The following is an 18,991-nucleotide window of genomic DNA, read 5'->3' as shown; positions in this document are numbered from 1 at the left end:
CGGGGATCTTTGTCTTTGTGTTAGGTGCTCGCTAACAGCACTTGCCCCAACATTATTTCCTGGCTATATGGCGGGTCTTTGTTAGGTGCTCACTAACAGCACTTGCCCCAACATTCTGTCCAAGCTATACGGGGGATCTTTGTCTTTGTGTGTTGGGAGCAAGTTTGAGTGGCGTGTAGCCGTGGGAGCTGAACGCGCGCCTGCTGCTACTGACAGTCGTTGACTACGGTTGGACAGACGCTGATAGACAGACAAGACAGGTGGACAGACACAAACAAGAGGAACACAGAGACAGAGAAAGATAGACAGAGAGACACAGGCAGAGAGAGAAACAGAGGGAAACAGAGACACAGACGGACAGAGAGATGTTGAACAAACTTAACTCGCTCCATTGAAAGAGATTCCTCAATCTTTGCCCATCTCCGGAAGTCGTTCCAGTTTCTATTTAGTTCATTGTGTGTGGTGTGTATGTGTAAGCAATGTGAGATATCGATGTACACAGATATGAACAAGATCAGCAGACGACGTATTTCATACTCATTGGTTCTTTCGGCAAAGTCACGTAGGTAGAAAAAATAAAATAATAAAAATAATAAATCACGACGTTTCGATCGAAACACGAGCGGTCGTCCTCAGGTGAAAACATCCAGACATTGTCGCGGCAGAAGTCACGTGAGCTACGGCACGTGACAAAGATAAGGTGACCCCCCCTCTCCCCCGCCGTGGCTCACCCCGCTCAGCTGAGCATCGTTTTAATGCGGTGGGCTCACGCGAAATTGATTTCTGTAAGACGAAGGTACTTTGAAAACCCACTGGCTAAACTATTTTCTATAAGTGCACAACTTCATCTGTGATGAACGCTGCACTTTCCATCGTTTTCATGCAGGGGGCACTGCAAACCTACACGCTCCCTGCATGAACGATGGAGGCGCAAGGACAGACGTTCGATCGCGTTGGAATCGATCTGCAGACGGCGGTCTTCTCGCACGGCCAGCTCTGTGTCGCCTCATCTCGATCCCGCGATCCCAACCAGGTGAAAGTCCGCATCGAACCGAACCCCCGGCAAGGCCATCTACTTAACGACGAGAGAAAATTCATACCAAATGTCGTTTTAAAATAAGTCTTCCAGATGTAAAATGAGAAGCTTTTAATGAAGAAATACAATTATCAAATTCAAAACAATCAAATTAAAACTGTTTCATTTTAAAACTTCAAAACAGAGCCTCGGGAGCTTGCGTGGAGGCGTCGTTCGTGTGCAATTTTTTTCGTGACTTTCCTGGCCCCAGGCTGTAAATGGTTGAGGGGCACCGCAGGCGGTCAGGCTTGCTTCAACCCTTGGTTGTGAACATCCAGACGTTAATCAGCAAGGACCATTTCTTGTCCTAGTTCACCAACATATAAGACGTCATGCAAAATTCTCATGAGTGTTGTTGTGGAGAATGTATCTACTAGATGTCCTCTGCCTTGTAACCGAATACAAATCTGTACCAAAAATGAATTTCAAATGTGCACTTAAAATTACTTCCTTGCTATGAAGCAGATCAGCAGACACGACATCTTTCATTTATCGATCTCTCCATGAAACAAAGGAATGTTTTACACAAACTAAAACTAGCACAGCCTTCTGGGAGTGCATCATTGATTCAGTGCAAGCCACCTGTGGACTCTTATTGGTGCACAACATCTCAAAAGCAGCCGGGCTGCTTAAACCGATAGTTTCGAACATCCACACGTTAATCAGCAGGGAGCATTTCTAGACCTAGTTAGACAAAATCTACGTCAACACGTAATACAAAATTATAATTCGTGTTGAAGAGAATGTATCTCCTCTACGTGTAACTGATTAATAATCCGAGTGTGCTCCCTATTTCAAAGACAATGAGTTGCTCCAGAGGGAGATGCTTCCTGAAAACACAAAAATACCCTTTGACCTGTATCACAAGAACAATGAGTCTCACCTTAGTTATCTGTACAGGTTACTTCCAAAACACACACTTTGTCCTAACATCACTTATTTAATGTTTGACCCTTATAGACAAAATGTTACATGTATGCACACAATCAGACAAGTATTCATTCTAAATAATTAAGTCATTTTAAAAATTTGTATTACTGCACTGAAATATACTGCATCAGGTTACATCGCATTAACAATAACCTATTTAAAAAAAAATATGCACCGTCTGCTTAACAGTGTATGTACAACATACTATTGCGCCATTCAAAACGAGTTGGCCATTGCATGCTGGCGTCTGGGTCAAAATGTATCAAATTCTAAACATTACCTACAAACTCCACAACTGAGATGCCACATCAACCATCGCCCCCTACTGACAGGCTCTTGTCCATATGCAGGCCGGTGCAGGGCCACCACCTTGTGTCACACAGGGGCAGCTGCTATTTGGGGATGCTCTTCGAGTGTTTGAGACGAGATACGATACAAAACTCCGAATTGCCAGAGGCGATTAAGCAAGCACCATATAAATGGAATTATTAGAACATAGTGAATGCTTGGGAGCTTATTGGTTCTCGCTCCTGGTTAGAGATCTACCCAACCCACAGGGCCACAAAGACTGGCCGCTCTTACTCTGCAGGTTGAACCTAGGAATTGAGTGTTCAACTTCATTCTTGTCATTAAAGACCTGTGACAAAGGTGCATCTATTGGAGCGACATCGTCTCAAGCTTACACATCTACCGGGTCTCCATTTGACTTTGTATTGTCTCGGAGGAAGTCCACCCACACTTCCACTTCCACAAACTGCTGGGAGTTGCCTCGCTCTGCCTCACAGTCAGAATTCTCCTCCTGCTTCACATTGCCTCCATCGATGTGAAGGTCCGATTTTGGAGTTGAATCTTCATCTTCACATTTTACCTTCAGTTCTTCGCTCTTCACCATCACTTCTTCACATTTTACCTTCACCTCTTCATATTTCACCTCGATACCTTTAAAAGTGTCCAAGCTGGGATTTTCTTCCGGTTCTTGTTTCATGAGGGATGGGCTCATTGCGACACTTTGACTTTCACAAGCTGATTTCAGACTCCACTCCTTGTGGATCTTCCGATGCTTGTGTGTTCTCTGGTGTCTTTGAAGATTTGATGAAAGTGCAAATGCCTTCCCACACACACTGCACTTGAAGGGTTTCTCTCCTGTGTGAGTTCTCTGGTGTGTTACAAGAGTAGATGATTGTGCACACGCCTTCCCACACACACTGCACTTGAAGGGTTTCTCTCCTGTGTGTGTTCTCTGGTGTTTTACAAGAGCAGATGAATCTGAAAACGCCGTCCCACACACACTGCACTTAAAGGCTTTCTCTCCCGTGTGTGTTCTCTGGTGTTTTACAAGAGCAGATGAATTTGAAAACGCCATCCCACACACACTGCACTTGAAGGGTTTCTCTCCCGTGTGTGTTCTCTGGTGTGTTACAAGAACAGATGAATGTGCAAACGCCTTCCCACACACACTGCACTTGAAGGGTTTCTCTCCTGTGTGTGTTCTCTGGTGTACATGAAGATGCATTAACCGTGCAAACGCCTTCCCACACACACTGCACTTGAAGGGTTTCTCTCCTGTGTGAGTTCTCAGGTGCCGTATCAAATGGTCAGGACGATCCGTGCTGTATGCACACCGTTCGCATTGTTGCCTTTTTGCACCGATCTGCACCGAGTGCCTTTGCTCCATCAGACAATTTCTGCAGAGGAAGCGACAGCTGCAGACAGAAAAAGGAATATCCCCACCATCTACACGTCAGTATCGATGCACAGAGGAATGCATATATACAGTCACACGTGGCACAGATGTCCTTGAATGCTGGGATGAACAGTTCCGACTTCTGCTGCACGTGTGCTGTGATAACTTCCTGACTCCATTCTTACAAAAAGTTCCAGAGGAAAACAAAAATAAACTACTATTTTGATATAACCTCCGTGCTCAATAGAGTTAATAGACTTTACTGCAAATACAAACTTGACCCTGTCACACACTCAGAGGTGGAGCCAGGATTTTCAGGTAGGGCAGGCAAGCCCTCCAGCAATGAAAAATGATAAGAGTTGTTAGTAAGTAAGGAGTTGTCAGTAAGTAAGGAGTTGTTAGTAAGTAAGGAGTTGTTAGTAAGGACTTGTCCTATGCTTTTTATTCGACGCCTGTGATCGTCATCGCGTTCGCTGAAGGTGTTTGCCATCAGGGAAGTCGTGTACTGAATACGCAACTGCACACAATTGTAAATTTGTGTCTGTTAGAAAACTTGAAATTTGTAATGTGGATAGCTTCCAGCCTGGACACAATGCACAAAGTATTCAAAAATACTTTTTTTCATTTTGGGGGGGTGGGGGAAATAACCATGGAGTGTGTGGCGTCAACCCGCAACACAGATAAGGGAATATAAAATTTGAAATTTATCAAAGACAAGAATCCAAGTCCCGGGCGAAGCCGGGTAGTGAAGCTAGTTACTAATAAACCCCAATAATCCCATCGAAATTAGGGATTTCGATCGGACCATTGGGGGGGGCACGTGCCAACACACCCCCACTGGCACCACCACTATCACGCACTGGCATGGTGCACAGGTGGTGGTGTGTCCAGACCTTCACCTGCTCAGAATTCATGCTTCCTCACTCCACCAAGTAGAGTGAACACCGCCACGCGTCCAGAGTGAACACCGCCAAGCGACTAGAGTGAACACCGCCGCGCGTCTAGAGTGAACACCGCCGCGTGTCTAGAGTGAACACCGCCGCGTGTCTAGAGTGAACACCGCCACGCGTCTAGAGTGAACACCGCCACGAGTCTAGAATGAACACCGCCACGCGCCCAGAGTGAACACCACCACGCTGTTGACGAGCCTCACCTTGTGATGTGGGCAGGCCGCTTCTGAAAACAAAAGTGGTACAGCAGCTCAAGCGGGCTTGGCCTGGTAAAAAAGAATTAAATAAAAACTGCGTGAATATTTAAAAGTAAAACAAAGTGACAAAGTGGCGAGCCGTGTGAAGACAAATTAAACTTAAGTGAGAGAATTGAAGTAAACGCAATCAGGCGAGGGCAGGAGGCAAGGCCCTGCGTGGCTAGGCCCCGCGCTGTAAAGTTCCAACCTGGACATCGCTTCCATGCTCGCTGCTACTCAATTGACATCCCTCCGAGAGAGAGCGAGGCTCTACCTCGGTAAAGAACAACCACCACCACCACAACCACCACTACAACCACCAACACAACAACCACCGCAACAACCAGCACCACAACAACCAGCACCACAACAACAACCACCACCACAACAACCACCACCACAACCACCATAACCACCACAACAAACACCACAACAACCACAACCACCACAACAACCACTACCACAACCACCACCACAACAACCACCACCACAACCACCACAACAACCACCACCACAACAACCACCGCAACAACCACCACCACAACAACCACTACAACCACCACCACAGCAACCACCACAACCACAACCACTACCACAACCACCACAACAACCACCACCGCAACAACCACCACCACAACAACCACCACCACAACCACCACAACAACCACAACAACCACCACCACCACAACAACCACCACCACAACCACCACAACCACAACAACCACCACCACAACAACCACCACAACAACCACCACCACAACAACCACCGCAACAACCACCACCACAACAACCACTACAACCACCACCACAGCAACCACCACAACCACAACCACTACCACAACCACCACAACAACCACCACCGCAACAACCACCACCACAACAACCACCACCACAACCACCACAACAACCACAACAACCACCACCACCACAACAACCACCACCACAACCACCACAACAACCACCACCACCACAACAACCACCACCACCACAACAACCACCACCACAACAACCACCACCACAACCACCACCACCACAACCACCACAACAACCACAACAACCACCACAAGAAGTAAAACAATGTGACAAAGTGGCGAGCCGAGTGAAGACAAATTAAACTTAAGCGAGAGAATTGAAGCAAACGCGATCAGGCGAGGGCAGGAGGCAAGGCCCCGCGTGGCTAGGCCCCGTGCTGTAAAGTTCCAACCTGGACATCGCTTCCATGCTCGCTGCTACTCAATTGACATCCCTACGAGAGAGAGAGCGAGGCTCTACCTCGGTAAACAACAACCACCACAACAACCACCACAACCACATCCGCGATGAGAATTTCTCACCTCGGATTTCAGTGCACGGCGGAGCAGCAGCTTCCTGTTACTTCGTGACGTCACGAAGCAGCAGTAGGTGACATGACGTCACTTGCGGGGTACAAAACACTCCCCTCCCACAATGAGCGGCTCTGTAACTTGAATAAATTATGTTAATGAGCCTGGCCCATACGTGGAGGATGGGCGTGGGTGCCGAACTCGTCGCAATAAACTCGCAACGGCTTTCATGAATATATTATGTTAATGAGCCGCCAGTCACCGGCAGTAGCTTTGCCCAAATAAGGATTCTAATTGAACAGATAAGGTAAGTGACCCAGGCAGAGGTGACGTCACGCTCAAGGGCGCGGTGGACGGGGTGGGGTGAATACCTTGGTGACATGACGTTCCTAGCGAGGTACATCTCCCCCTGGCGTTTCATGCCGATGAGGTAATGCTGAGTGGTGACGTCACAGAGCGGAGTTGGAGTTTAAGTTGATTTAGATTCATTTTCCATTGCTCCCTCTCTTGATCAGAGACCCCTTGGGTGTGTGAGCTGAGCAACAACGTGTACATTATTGTGTACACACTGTGTGTGTGTGATTGTACACTGTGTGTGTACACTGTGTAAACTGTGTGTGTACAGTGTATATACACTGTGTATGTGTGTACACTGTGTGTGTGTGTACACTGTGTGTGTGTACACGGTGTGTGTGTGTGTGTGTACACTGTGTGTGTACAGTGTGTGTGTGTGTACACTGTGTGTACACGGTGTGTGTGCACTGTGTGTGTGTACACGGTGTGTGTGTACACGGTGTGTGTGTACACTGTGTGTGTGTACACGGTGTGTTTGTGTACACGGTGTGTTTGTGTACACGGTGTGTTTGTGTACAGTGTATATACACTGTGTGTGTGTGTACACTCTGTGTGTACACACTGTGTGTGTGTGTGTACACTGTCAGTTTAACACGTAGGCTTTCGCGACCAATATTATTCATAATATAGGTTTTTGGGTTAGATCGCGTTATCTATAAATGTGTCGTAACCCTCCACCACCCGACACGGCCAATCAGCAAAAAAAAGTGTCACGTTGACAAAAAGACAAATAATTCACTACTTTAGCCCACCGGTGTGTTGAAGAGTGAATCCACAACATTTACAGTTTGAATACGCCGTTTCGCTGGTAATTACGGTTTTTAAAATTTTATTCAGTATCTCAGCGGAGACAACAAAAACAAAACAAAGCAAAGACCGAGGGGGCGCCCCCTCGCTCGCGCCATAAAGGCCCCGCTCGGCCACCGACCCATCCTCTGGACCGGAGTCACCCCTGCCACAGCACTAGAGGGGCAGCCTCCCCTTCCAGTCATGCACACCTTCACTCCCGGACGCCGGCGAGGCCCCCCCCCCCCCGGCCGCCCTAGCCTACCCTGGGCAGCGGCCACTTCCATCGTTCCTTTGCGGCATCGCGCCCCATTTTCACCCGGTCCACCTCCACCACCCTTTCCAACAATCTCCTGGCAACATAACATGTCTCCAACGGGGACATCAGGGACCCCTCCAGCTCTTTCTTTCGCGCTTTCCACAGCGCCTCCTTCGTCGCTCCTATTACAGCCCACACCTGGTCCCTGTCCTCCCTCCCCACCCCCCGCAGCTCTCCCCACATGACGTCCCGTGCCGTCACCCTCGACAGCGTGAAACGGGCCAGCAACGGCTTACTCCTCCTCCAGACCTCCTGGGCAAAAGGGCACGCCACCATCACGTGCGATGCAGTTTCGTCCGCGTTGCAGCCCCTCGGACACTTGGGGGTATGCGCCATTTGGCGGCTGTACAAGAAACCCCGTGTCTCCAACTTGTCCCGGACAGCCAGCCATGACAGGTCCCTCTGCTCCTTCGTGAGCGCTGCCGACACATTCCTCCAAATCTTCCCATGCATCTCCCTCCTCGCACCGGCCACCGCGTCACAGGCCTCCTCCTTCTCCGCCGCAGCTCGCACCTCCTTGGGAGCCCACCGGCCCCCCCACCGGTTCAGGCCGTGCTGTCTAACGTAGCTCCCCACCACGTCGCTGACCCAGCCCCCCGGCCAGTCCAAAGGAGAGCTCCTTCCTACCTCAGTCATCCCGAGCCCCCGCAACCGCCACGTCAGCCGATACCTCATATAGCACGCTGCCTTGCCCCGCGGCTCCGCAGAGAAAAACAGCCGCAGCGCGTTGCAGACAAAAGTCGATTGAAGGGTAGACCCCACATTTGGGGCACCCCTCCCCCCATTCCCGACCTGCAGACACACCGCAGCCCTCCTCACCCTCTCCATCCCTCCCCCCAGATAAACCTGAAAATCGCCGAGGTCAAGGCCTTAGCCTCCCTCCCACCTGGCGGGAAAACCTGCGCCAAGTAGTTTAGGGATGGTAATATTTCTGTCTTTACCACCATAATCCTACCGGCCATCGTGAGCCGCCTCCCAGCACACTTACCCAGACAGCCCTTTGCCTTCCTCACCCCCTTCTCCCAGTTATTTTCCCCCATCCTATCCCCACAGAAGAACACCCCCAGTACCTTTATCCCCTCTGTAGACTCAATTCCGGTGGCCGACCCTCGAAAAGCCTCGAGTCTCCATAAACCATCAGCTCACTTTTCCCCACACTAACCTTCAATCCGGAGGCCGCGCAGAACCTCCCCATCCCCTCCATTGCGCTCCATACCGATGCTACGTCCCTACATAGCATGGCCACATCGTCCATGTACAGGGTCACCTTTCCTTGCTCCTTGCTCCCCGGTATTACCACCCCCCTAATCCTCTGGTCATTCCGTATCATCTGCGCCAGAGGCTCCATGCACATGACAAATAGTACTGGGGACATCGGGCATCCCTGCCGCACCCCGGAACCCACTGGAATGATCCCGGAGCGTTCCCCATTTATCAGGAGCCTGGCTCTGAGCCCCCCATAAAGTCGCTCCACCCACTCCACCAGGGGCCCACACACCCCCATCCTCTCCATCACCGCCAGCATGAATTCATGAGAGAGGCGGTCGAAGGCCTTGTCCAGGTCCAGACTTAGGATCCCCAACGGGCACCCCCTCTCTCTCTCTCGCCTTCAATCGCCTCCCTCAAAACCACCAAAGTGTCCGCGATCCTCCTCCCCGGGACCGCACATGTCTGGTGCGGCCCCACCACCTCACCCACCACCTTCCCCAGTCGCCCCGCGACTACCCTTGCCAAGATCTTGTAGTCCGCATACAGGAGGGTTATTGGCCTCCAACTTCCCAGGTCCCTACGATCTCCCTTCCCTTTATAGATCAATGTGACCAGGCCCTCCCGCATGTCGTCCGGAACCCGCCCCTCCTCCAAAGTTTCCCTACAAATTTGCATAATATCCTCTTTCAGGAGTTCCCAGAATTTTATATAGAAGTCCGCTGGGATCCCTTCCGGGCCTGGGGTTCTGTTCTTGTTCAGCCCCTTCACCGCCCCTTCCACTTCTTCCCATCGAATTCTCTCCTCTAGCGCCTCCGGGTTCTCAACCCTCTTCCCCAATGCCCCCAGCAGCTCCTCTCACCGCCCCCCATCTATCCCTTTCCTCTGATACAAATCCCCATAAAAGTCTTCCGCTACACTAATCATCCCTTCCGTCGTCACCTGTCTACCCCTAGTAGGACTAACCAGCTCCCTCATTTCATTGTCTCCCTCCCTACCCGCCTTAAAGAAGAATCTTGTACACTGTTCCCTATCCTCTGTTGCCCTGACCCTCGTCCTATACACTAATTGCCTAGTCCTCTTTTCCAGGACTGAGGCTACCCTCCCTTTCAACTCCTCTATCCTTTCTGCCACCGGGAACCCTAGCTCTAGCAGTCTATACAGCCTTTCTAACCGAGCGTTCCACTATCTCAATTCCCTACCCACCCCCTTCCTCCTACTATAACGCTGAAAGAACGTTCTTATCCTACCCTTTATCTGCCCCCAACACTCCACCCTCGTGGGGAAGCACACCTGCAGCGTCCTCCAGCTGGTATACGCTCGCGTGAAATCCTCCGCCACCTCCTGATCCACCAGCAAGCCCACATTCATCTTCCACACACCCTTCCCCCTCTTCACCCCACCTGGGATCACAAGCCCCGCCACCACCATTCTGTGATCCGAGAGGGGAAAAGGTTCCACCAACGCACTTTCCACATTCACCTTGTCGGAGACGAAAATAAAGTCGATACGTGACTGTATGCCCCCACTCTTATCCGCCCACGTGAACCCTGGCCGCGTGCCATGCACCCTCCTGAACGTATCCACCATCCCAAAGTCCTCCATCAACTCCCTCAGTTTCCTGGAAGAGGAATCTAACTTCCTCCTCCCCTTTACCGACACCAGATCCGCCAGACACAACGGGCAGTTAAAATCGCCCCCCACAATGACCTGCCTCCTGGTGGCCAGTAGGCCCGCCAGGCTCTCCCACACCTCCGTCCTGTCCATACATCGTACCGGGGCATACACATTTATCAGCCGTAGCTCCACACCCTGGTAAGATGCATCTACACAGAGGAGCTGACCCGGTATTATTTTCTGGGTCCCTTTCACTCTCATTCCCCTTCTTCCTAGGAGGGTAACAACGCCTGTACATCTGTTCCCGTTGCTGCCAGACTAAATGTAGTGTCCCTTCCATTCGTCCAGCAGAGCCTCCGACCCTAGGGTATAGGGTAGGTGACATTCTTGGAGGAAAATTACGTCACGTCTGGTGATCTGCAGCCACTGCATGATTGCCCCTCTCCTTCCCTTCCCCTTCATTCCTCTCACATTAACAGATGCTACAGATATGTCCATGCCGAGGCGTGCATTATTTCGTGTCGGACTCCGGTGCGCGCTCCCCCCGTCTGCCTTTGTCCGCCTTCTCCTTCACCTTTTTTCTACCCTTCAACCTCCGGGGCTTCCCCCGGTTCAAACGTCCCCCCCCCTTCCGCCCACCTCCACCCAGATTCCCCCGAATCCGGCGAGGATCCTGAAAGGCTCGCATCTTGCTGGGGACTAGCTTCTTTCAGAACTATATCCAGCTTCCGTTTTCTCCCCCCCGATTCCTCCCATGAGTCATCCGCTTCTTCCTCCACCCGCTGCCCCTCCTCGCCCTCCTCCTCGCCCATCACCTCCGCCCAGTCCCCCACTGGGGTTTCCGAGTCCTCTTCTCCATTTCCCTTCCCCTCCTCCCCCCCTCCAGTGGTGGTGGTGCCCCTCCCCCACAGATCCCCCCCCTCTCACCCTCCCCAGGGGGTCGTGGTTCCTCCACCTCCCCTTTCCCTTCCCCTCCATGCATCCGGCCCACTTCCCGTCCGGGCACCTCCTCCGCCGCCTCCTCTACCTGTCCACTCCGACATGCCCGCACCCTGTTAGCATAGGACTCTGAGCAGGTCCTATACAGATGCCCTCTGCTGCCGCACAGGTTGCAAAGGGCCGGCTCCCCACATTCCTCCACCGTGTGGTCCAACGCCCTGCACCTGTAACAAACGCGTGCCACGCACGCTGCCGCCAGGTGCCCCCCTCCCCCACACCTCCTACACAGTTTGGGCTGTCCCGCATAGACAACATAGCCCCTGTTCCCCCCAATGTTCAATGCGCTCGGGACGTGCCTCAGTGCCCCCCCCCCCCTCCGTCTTCAGACGCACCCTCCATTGTCTGGCCCCCGTCCATATCCCCACCGCATCCAGCACCCTCTTGCAACCCAACAGCACCACACAATGCTGCCTCAGCCACACCTCCACGTCCTGATCATACAATGCTTCATTATAAAGGAACACGGTCACAACCTTTGTCTCCAGGTCTGACAGTAACCGCGTCCTCATGGAGGTTAGCGGCTTCTCCCCTGCCTTCTCCTCGAAACGGGCAAGGAAATTTTGCAGCAGAATGTTGGAGTTGAAGCTCACATCAAACGCCCTCCCCCCCGGCAGAGCAATCAAGCAATAGAGGTCCTCCACTTCCACCCGCAGCATCCCAAGCACCACCGACCTCACGAAGGTCGTCCTGTCCAGGGTCACTCCCTCTTCCACATCTTCCTTGAATTCGACTCGCACGCAGTTGTGCCTCCTGGCCTGCATCGGGGTCATGCCCGCCCCAGCTCCGCTGCGCCACCTCCCCGCTCCTCCGCCGGGCCTCCCTGCACCCACCGGGCCAGCGCCCATGGTCTTCTCCCTCCACTGCCCTTCCCCCGGCCCCTGGGCTGCAGGCACCTCTCCTGCCCCTTCCTCCCCATTCTGGTCCGGGGCACTCCCACCCCATCCTCCCGGCGCTCCCCCTCGTTCTCCTCCCCGCTCCTCCCTCCCCGCACTCTCCAGCCCATTCACCCCCTCCACTCTCTTCCCTCGTTGCGCCTCACCCAACATCACCCCCGCACCAGACGGGCTCACGCCGCTCCTCCGGTCGCTCGCAGCACCCCGGGCATCTTCCTTGGTCCGCGACGTGCGCCGCGACTCCGTCTCCATCCCCGCCATCTCTACGTGGCCGCTGCAGCGGGGTCACTCCTCCCACGGCGCCTGTGGCTCCCCCACCCTCCGGCAGCAAGGCCACCCCAGACCACCCGGCCTGGGGCCCTCACACACCCCGGGGTGGCTGGAGAACCCACGAGACACCGACGAGCGCTGCAGTAGTGCGTCAGGAAGAACAGGAACAGGAACGCGTTTCGCTGGTAATTACATCCAGCATCATCGGGCAATTCGCCAGAATGGTAAAGCCCTCACTTGCTCCTGGTCTTAAATAGAGCAGCAGGGTGACATCATCATTTAACTCATTCAGGTGCAGTGATTTGAGGCAGAGGGGGGGTATTGTAATTATATAATCGATTGGTAATCAGTCAATGGTTATGATTAGTAACGAGTTGTAGATTAGTGATTAGTTGTAATGTGTGTTATTGTGATTTTATGCTACGTTAGTTAGCCTCTAATTAGTATGTGTTTTCCTTATAAGGAATTGTAATATGTATTATTTAATAATACGCTTCCAAGCCACACTAAGCCTATAGCTATCAGAGTGATTAAAGATATTTCTGTTTCTCTCAATTTCAATGGATTCTCTAATTAGTATTTGCCAGTAAAAATTAGTTTTACACAACACTTCAACGTTATCAAAATAAATTGAGTGTCCTTGTTGACAAGCATGTTCTGCCACTGCCGACAGTTGTGTTTGAGATAATTTAATATTTATTTGGTGTTCTTTTAGTCTTATGCTGATGTTATGTCCCGTCTGTCCAATATAGCATCTGCCACATAAACAATTAATCTGATATACACCTTCTGTTGATAATTTAGGTAATTCGTCTTTAGTGCAAGATACTAGTTTTTGAATTTGGTGTACTGTACCAAATCTTACTGTATTGTTTTGCTTTTGCAATACACTGGCTAATTTGTCAGTTACTCCTGAGATATATGGAATTTTAATTGTTTTAACAATCTGATCGCTTTCAGCAGTGTTGCTTTTCGAACGTGATTTGGCATTCAGTGCTCTGTTAATTTGAGTATTATTGTAGCCATTCTGTCGTAATGCTTCTTTAACGTGTTTGATCTCTCTCACTAGACTTTCACCATCTGACACTGTTTTAGCCCAATATATGAGCGTCTTGATAATAGAGGATTTCTGAGCTGGATGGTGATGCGAATCTGCATTCAGGTAGGCATCAGTGTGCGTTTGCTTTCTGTAAATGCTGTGTGTTATTTTACCATTTAGGCCATGTCCAAGCAAAAGATCTAGGAACAGGAGTGTGTTATTCACCTCCATTTCCATGGTGAACTGGATGGCCGGGTTTTGTGCATTGAGATGATTTAGAAAATCATTAAGAGTATCTTTAACATGTGGCCAGACAACCAAAGTGTCATGCACATATCTAAACCAAAAAGATGGTTTTAATGTGCTCAACTTTAGCACCACGGATAGCTACGGGCCCCGTTCAGACGGACGAGTTCATCCATGGTCGGAACAGAGGAGGGGGAGAGAGACAGCTGCGAGGCGCTATTATACTCCATGTTGTAAACCATACCATTAACCGTGGTGTGAGAGGTATTAAGAGTCAATGCTGGCGAAAGAGCTGCGGTCTGAAGGTCATCGTAAAATACAATTAATTAAGAACAGAAATGGTTTAAAACATCTTTCCAATGGTTACTAAGGCAGAATCCATCTTCTCGGTTGAAATTGTCTCTGTGCTTGTATATGTGAATGGCCTCATGAACGAATCTCTCATGGTAGCCGGTTGGTTTGCAAAGAACCTCCGTCTTGGAGAAGTCAATGTCATGTGAGCCCACTGAATTATAACAGTGATCTGCCACGGCAGAGGAGTTCGTCCTACCGTGTTTCAAGTCTGCTTTATGTTCGCGGATGCGGTCCGAGATATGTCGTTTGGTTTCTCCAATGTAGCTACTACCACAGAGGCACTTTAGTTTGTAAACGCCCGGGTACTGTATGTCTGGAACAGCATCTTTTACAGATGGAACTAAATCACGGATTTTATGTACTGTGTTGAATCGGACCTGGATCTTGTGTTTATTCAGGATTTTGGAGATCTTTTTAGTGACCCCTGCAATGTAGGGTAAGGTGATGGTTTTGAGTGGCTCCACAAGAGGATCCTTCTTCATGACTGGAGTGATGGCTTTGCGGATTGTGTAGTCGGAGTAACCATTAGCCCTGAGAGCCTGGTGTACGCGCTTGAGTTCACTGGTAATGTGTTCCTGGTCGGAAATGCATTGGGCTCTATGGTATAGAGTCTTCATGAGGGAGTTCTTCTGGGATGGATGGTGGTGGGAATCCGGTTTCAAGTAAGCATCTGTATGGGTAGCTTTCCTGTAGACAGAGTGGCTCATTGAACCATCATGTCTCCTTTTAATTAAGACATCCAAAAAGGGTAGTTTGCCATCTTTTTCGACCTCCATGGTAAATCTGATGGCTGGGTGTATGGAATTGATGTGGTCGCGGAATTGGTCTAGAGCAGGCTGGCCATGTGGCCAGATGACAAAGGTGTCATCAACGTACCTCTTCCATAAGGTCGGGCGTAGAGTGGCAGTCTGGATGGCGTCAGTTTCAAATTTTTCCATGAATACGTTGGCTACAACCGGAGATAGGGGGGAGCCCATTGGGGTGCCCTCAGTTTGTTTGTAGAAAGTTCCATTCCAGGTGAAGTATGTGTTGGTTAAGCAATGTCTCACCAGGGGGGGTACATCAGTATGCAGTCCTTGATGAACCAGGTCTTCAATGATAGCGATGGTGTCAGGTACCGGGACTTTGGTGAACAAGAACACCACATCAAAACTGACAAGCAGGTCGTCTGGGCACAGGGAAATGCCTTTGATTGTCGATACCAGGTGAGTAGAATTTAGTACCGCAGAGGTGGTTTTTCCAGTGAAAGGTCGCAGTATATCAGCAAGAAAACGTGCCAGTTTGTAGGTGGGGGAGTTGATAGTAGAGACGATGGGAGGAAGGGGTGTATCTTCTTTGTGTATCTTTGGAAGGCCATATAATCTTGGTGGTCTGGCAGCAGAGGGTTTCAACGAGAACTGTTTGATCTCATCAATTAATGCTGTTGAATCAGAGATGATTTTGTTCGTTTTGGTGACCAGGCTGTTGGTGGGATCTCTTTTTATTTTTGTATAGCTGCCATCGTTGAGTAGTTCTTGAATTTTGTTGTTATATTCTGTTTTGTCCATGATGACAGTGGCATTGCCCTTGTCGGCTGAGAGGACGACAATATCATCCCTCTTTTTTAATTGAGATAATTCAAAACGTTCGTCTTTGCTGATGTTGCTGGGTGGCAACTTAGCGTTTTTGAGGGTTGCAGCGATTTCAGATCTTGCTACGTCTGCAGAGATGTGACTCAAGCCCTTGAGTGCAACGTCGACATGGGCAATGATATCATTAACCGGTAAGTGTCTCGGTGTGACAGCAAAGTTTAGACCTTTAGCTAAAACGGATTTCAGACCATCAGAAATGGAACTGTTACTGCGATTAATTACGACTTTGTTGACGTCTATCTTTTCGGTGTGTGGATCCGATTTTTTGCTGGAGAGGTGATTGAATTTGGAAATCAAATTGTCCCTACATTTGGTCGACAGTGGCAGCCGAAGAGGTAGTCATATTGTCTACATGTTCCCAATCCGATGTAGACATTGTTGCTGTCAATTTTAAGTGTGATTTGTAGAGTGTCTTGTCTAACTGATCGAGTTCGGTGCGTGTAAGTTTGATTTTTTCCGAGATAAGAGCGAAGCTAGTTCTAGCTAGAATTCGTTTTGCATTGAGAGAAGTTGCAACAGCAGAGGTTAGTGTAAATGCGGTTGGTATTACCTTAGAGTTGCGGCATCTCTTCAGAAAGGTGAGAGACTCGATTAGTTGAGCCTTCTTATCCCGGAGTCTGTTGAATGATCTTAAGGATGTGTGGAATCCCTCCCCGTAGAGGCGGTTAAATTTCGATTTAAAGCTTTCATCTGTATGGGTAGCTTTCCTGTAGACAGAGTGGCTCATTGAACCATCGTGTCTCCTTTTAATTAAGACATCCAAAAAGGGTAGTTGCCATCTTTTTCGACCTCCATGGTAAATCTGATGGCTGGGTGTATGGAATGGCCTCGTTCATGAGGCCATTCACATATACAAGCACAGAGACAATTTCAACCGAGAAGATGGATTCTGGCTTAGTAACCATTGGAAAGATGTTTTAAACCATTTCTGTTCTTAATTAATTGTATTTTACGATGACCTTCAGACCGCAGCTCTTTCGCCAGCATTGACTCTTAATACCTCTCACACCACGGTTAATGGTATGGTTTACAACATGGAGTATAACAGCGCCTCGCAGCTGTCTCTCTCCCCCTCCTCTGTTCCGACCATGGATGAACTCGTCCGTCTGAACGGGGCCCGTAGCTATCCGTGGTGCTAAAGTTGAGGGTAAGAATCCACCCATTTTTTCGCCATATAGCATTGTGATATATAACGACTTAATGTTGGTAGCTTAGCTGATTGGAGAATATAGAGTTTATTGATAACATTAAGGTAATTTATATTTTAGTTTTTTATTGGTTCACTATATAGTACTGTGAATAGCTCAGATGTGTAGGCCTTGACTTCAACATAGTCATTTCTGTGACCAGTCACTAGCTAATCACTCAGTTATTTCAATGCTAAATTCGCCTAGTTATTTCAATGCTAAATTCTCCTGTTTGATGTGTACTAAGTGCCTCGGTGAATGTGTATGCTCTGACTTTAACGTAGCTATTTCTGTGACCAGTTACAAGCTAATCACTCAGCTATTTCAATGCTAAAGTCTATGCTAATTCCTTTGTCAAGGGGTGCCTCTGCGGATGTGTATGCTTTAACTTAGCTATTTCAATGCTAAATTATATGCTAATTCCTTTATCAAGGGGTGCCTCTGCGGATGTGTATGCTTTAACTTTTAACATAGCTATTTCTGTGACCAGTCACAAGCTAATCACTCAGCCATTTCAATGCTAAATTATATGCTAATTCCTTTGTCAAGGCGCTTTGTTTCCTCTCACACAGCTTAAAGGTCGTGATCTGAACGTGGCTCTTTCACTCCAGCGCTGTCCTACCAGACAGTCTCGTCCCTTCACCTGATGAAGGCCGCTTGTGTTGTGGCCAAAACGTCGTGAGAATATTATTGTGTTATTTTATTTTATCAATTTATTATTTAATTCTCATTCTACGTGACTTTACCGAAAGAACCAAAGAAGATTATTTTGTATTATTTGATTTTATTTTTTCTACCTACGTGACTTTACCGAAAGAACCAAAGAGTATGAAAGACGTCTTGTCTGCTGATCTTGTTCATATCTCTGTACATCGGTATCCCACATTGCCTACAAATACACACCACACACAATGAACTAAATAGAAACTTGAATGACTTCCGGGGATGGGCAAAGATTGAGGAATCTCTTTCAATGGAGCGAGTTCAGTTTAACATCTCTGTCCGTCTGTGTCTCTGTGCTCCTCTGTGTCTCTCTCTGCCTGTGTCTCTCTGTCTCTGTCTATCTTTCTCTGTCTCTGTGTTCCTCTTGTTTGTGTCTGTCCACCTGTCTTGTCTGTCTGTGTCTGTCTATCAGCGTCTGTCCAACCGGTCAACGACTGTCAGTAGCAGCAGGCGCCCGTTCAGCTCCCACGGCTACACGCCACTCAAACTTACTCCCAACACACAAAGACAAAGATCCTCCGTATAGCTTGGACAGAATGTTGGGGCAAGTGCTGTTAGTGAGCACCTAACACAAAGACAAAGATCCCCGTATAGCTTGGACAGAATGTTGGGGCAAGTGCTGTTAGTGAGCACCTAACACAAAGACAAAGATCCCCGTATAGCTTGGACAGAATGTTGGGGCAAGTGCTGTTAGTGAGCACCTAACACAAAGACAAAGATCCCCCATATAGCTTGGACAGAATGTCGGGGCAAGTGCTGTTAGTGAGCACATAAGACAAAGATCCCCCGTATAGCCTGGACAGACTGTAGGGGCAACTGCTGTTAGTGAGCACCTAACACAAAGACAAAGATCCCCCGTATAGCTTGGACAGAATGTAGGGGCAAGTGCTGTTAGCGAGCACCTATTAAGGGTGGGACGGCACATGAGGGGGTGGGTGACCAGCACCACGCCGGGCCGCCTTTGTCTCCCTAGTGGCGATGTTTACTACACACCGCACCGGGTACTCGTTTGAGGCTGAGTCGACGTAGGGGAGGCTCAGGACCGGTTCAGAAAATCGTCACTGGCGGTGTTGGCCACGAGCGGGAATGGAACTCGGCTGGTCGGGAGCGCAGCGCTCACACGTCACTGCCGCTCCCCTTCTGTCACCGCTCAGCATGACCTCATCGGCG

At 49.5% G+C, this 18,991-nt stretch overlaps 2 protein-coding genes across 2 annotated transcripts in view; one reads left to right on the top strand and one right to left on the bottom strand.

Annotated features, from left to right (window-relative positions):
- The window catches only part of LOC116957260 (uncharacterized), a 104,848-nt gene that overhangs the window by 67,640 nt on the left and 18,217 nt on the right, over positions 1-18,991 (top strand). The gene's annotated exons all lie outside the window — the stretch shown is intronic.
- LOC142906783 (uncharacterized) lies at positions 1,133-6,298 on the bottom strand. The gene is made up of 3 exons (XM_076055267.1): positions 6,210-6,298; positions 4,843-4,905; positions 1,133-3,708 (listed from the first exon to the last, which is right to left on the bottom strand). Exon 3 carries the CDS (start codon positions 3,678-3,680, stop codon positions 2,685-2,687), a length of 996 nt encoding a protein of 331 aa, XP_075911382.1. The 5' UTR covers positions 3,681-3,708; positions 4,843-4,905; positions 6,210-6,298; the 3' UTR covers positions 1,133-2,684.

The sequence above is a fragment of the Petromyzon marinus genome, chromosome 71 (genome assembly GCF_048934315.1).
Source record: "Petromyzon marinus isolate PM22_M1 ecotype Great Lakes invasive population chromosome 71, UKy_Petmar_22M1.pri1.0, whole genome shotgun sequence".
In the NCBI taxonomy this organism is placed as follows: Eukaryota; Metazoa; Chordata; class Hyperoartia; order Petromyzontiformes; family Petromyzontidae; genus Petromyzon; species Petromyzon marinus.
Note: the sequence above shows the minus strand (reverse complement) of the source record. Positions and strands in the feature narration are given on the sequence as shown.

What these genes read in the sequence shown, in the direction of transcription:
- LOC142906783 (XM_076055267.1), bottom strand. Translation starts at nt 3,680, where the DNA reads ATGGAGCAAAGGCACTCGGTGCAGATCGGTGCAAAAAGGCAACAATGC.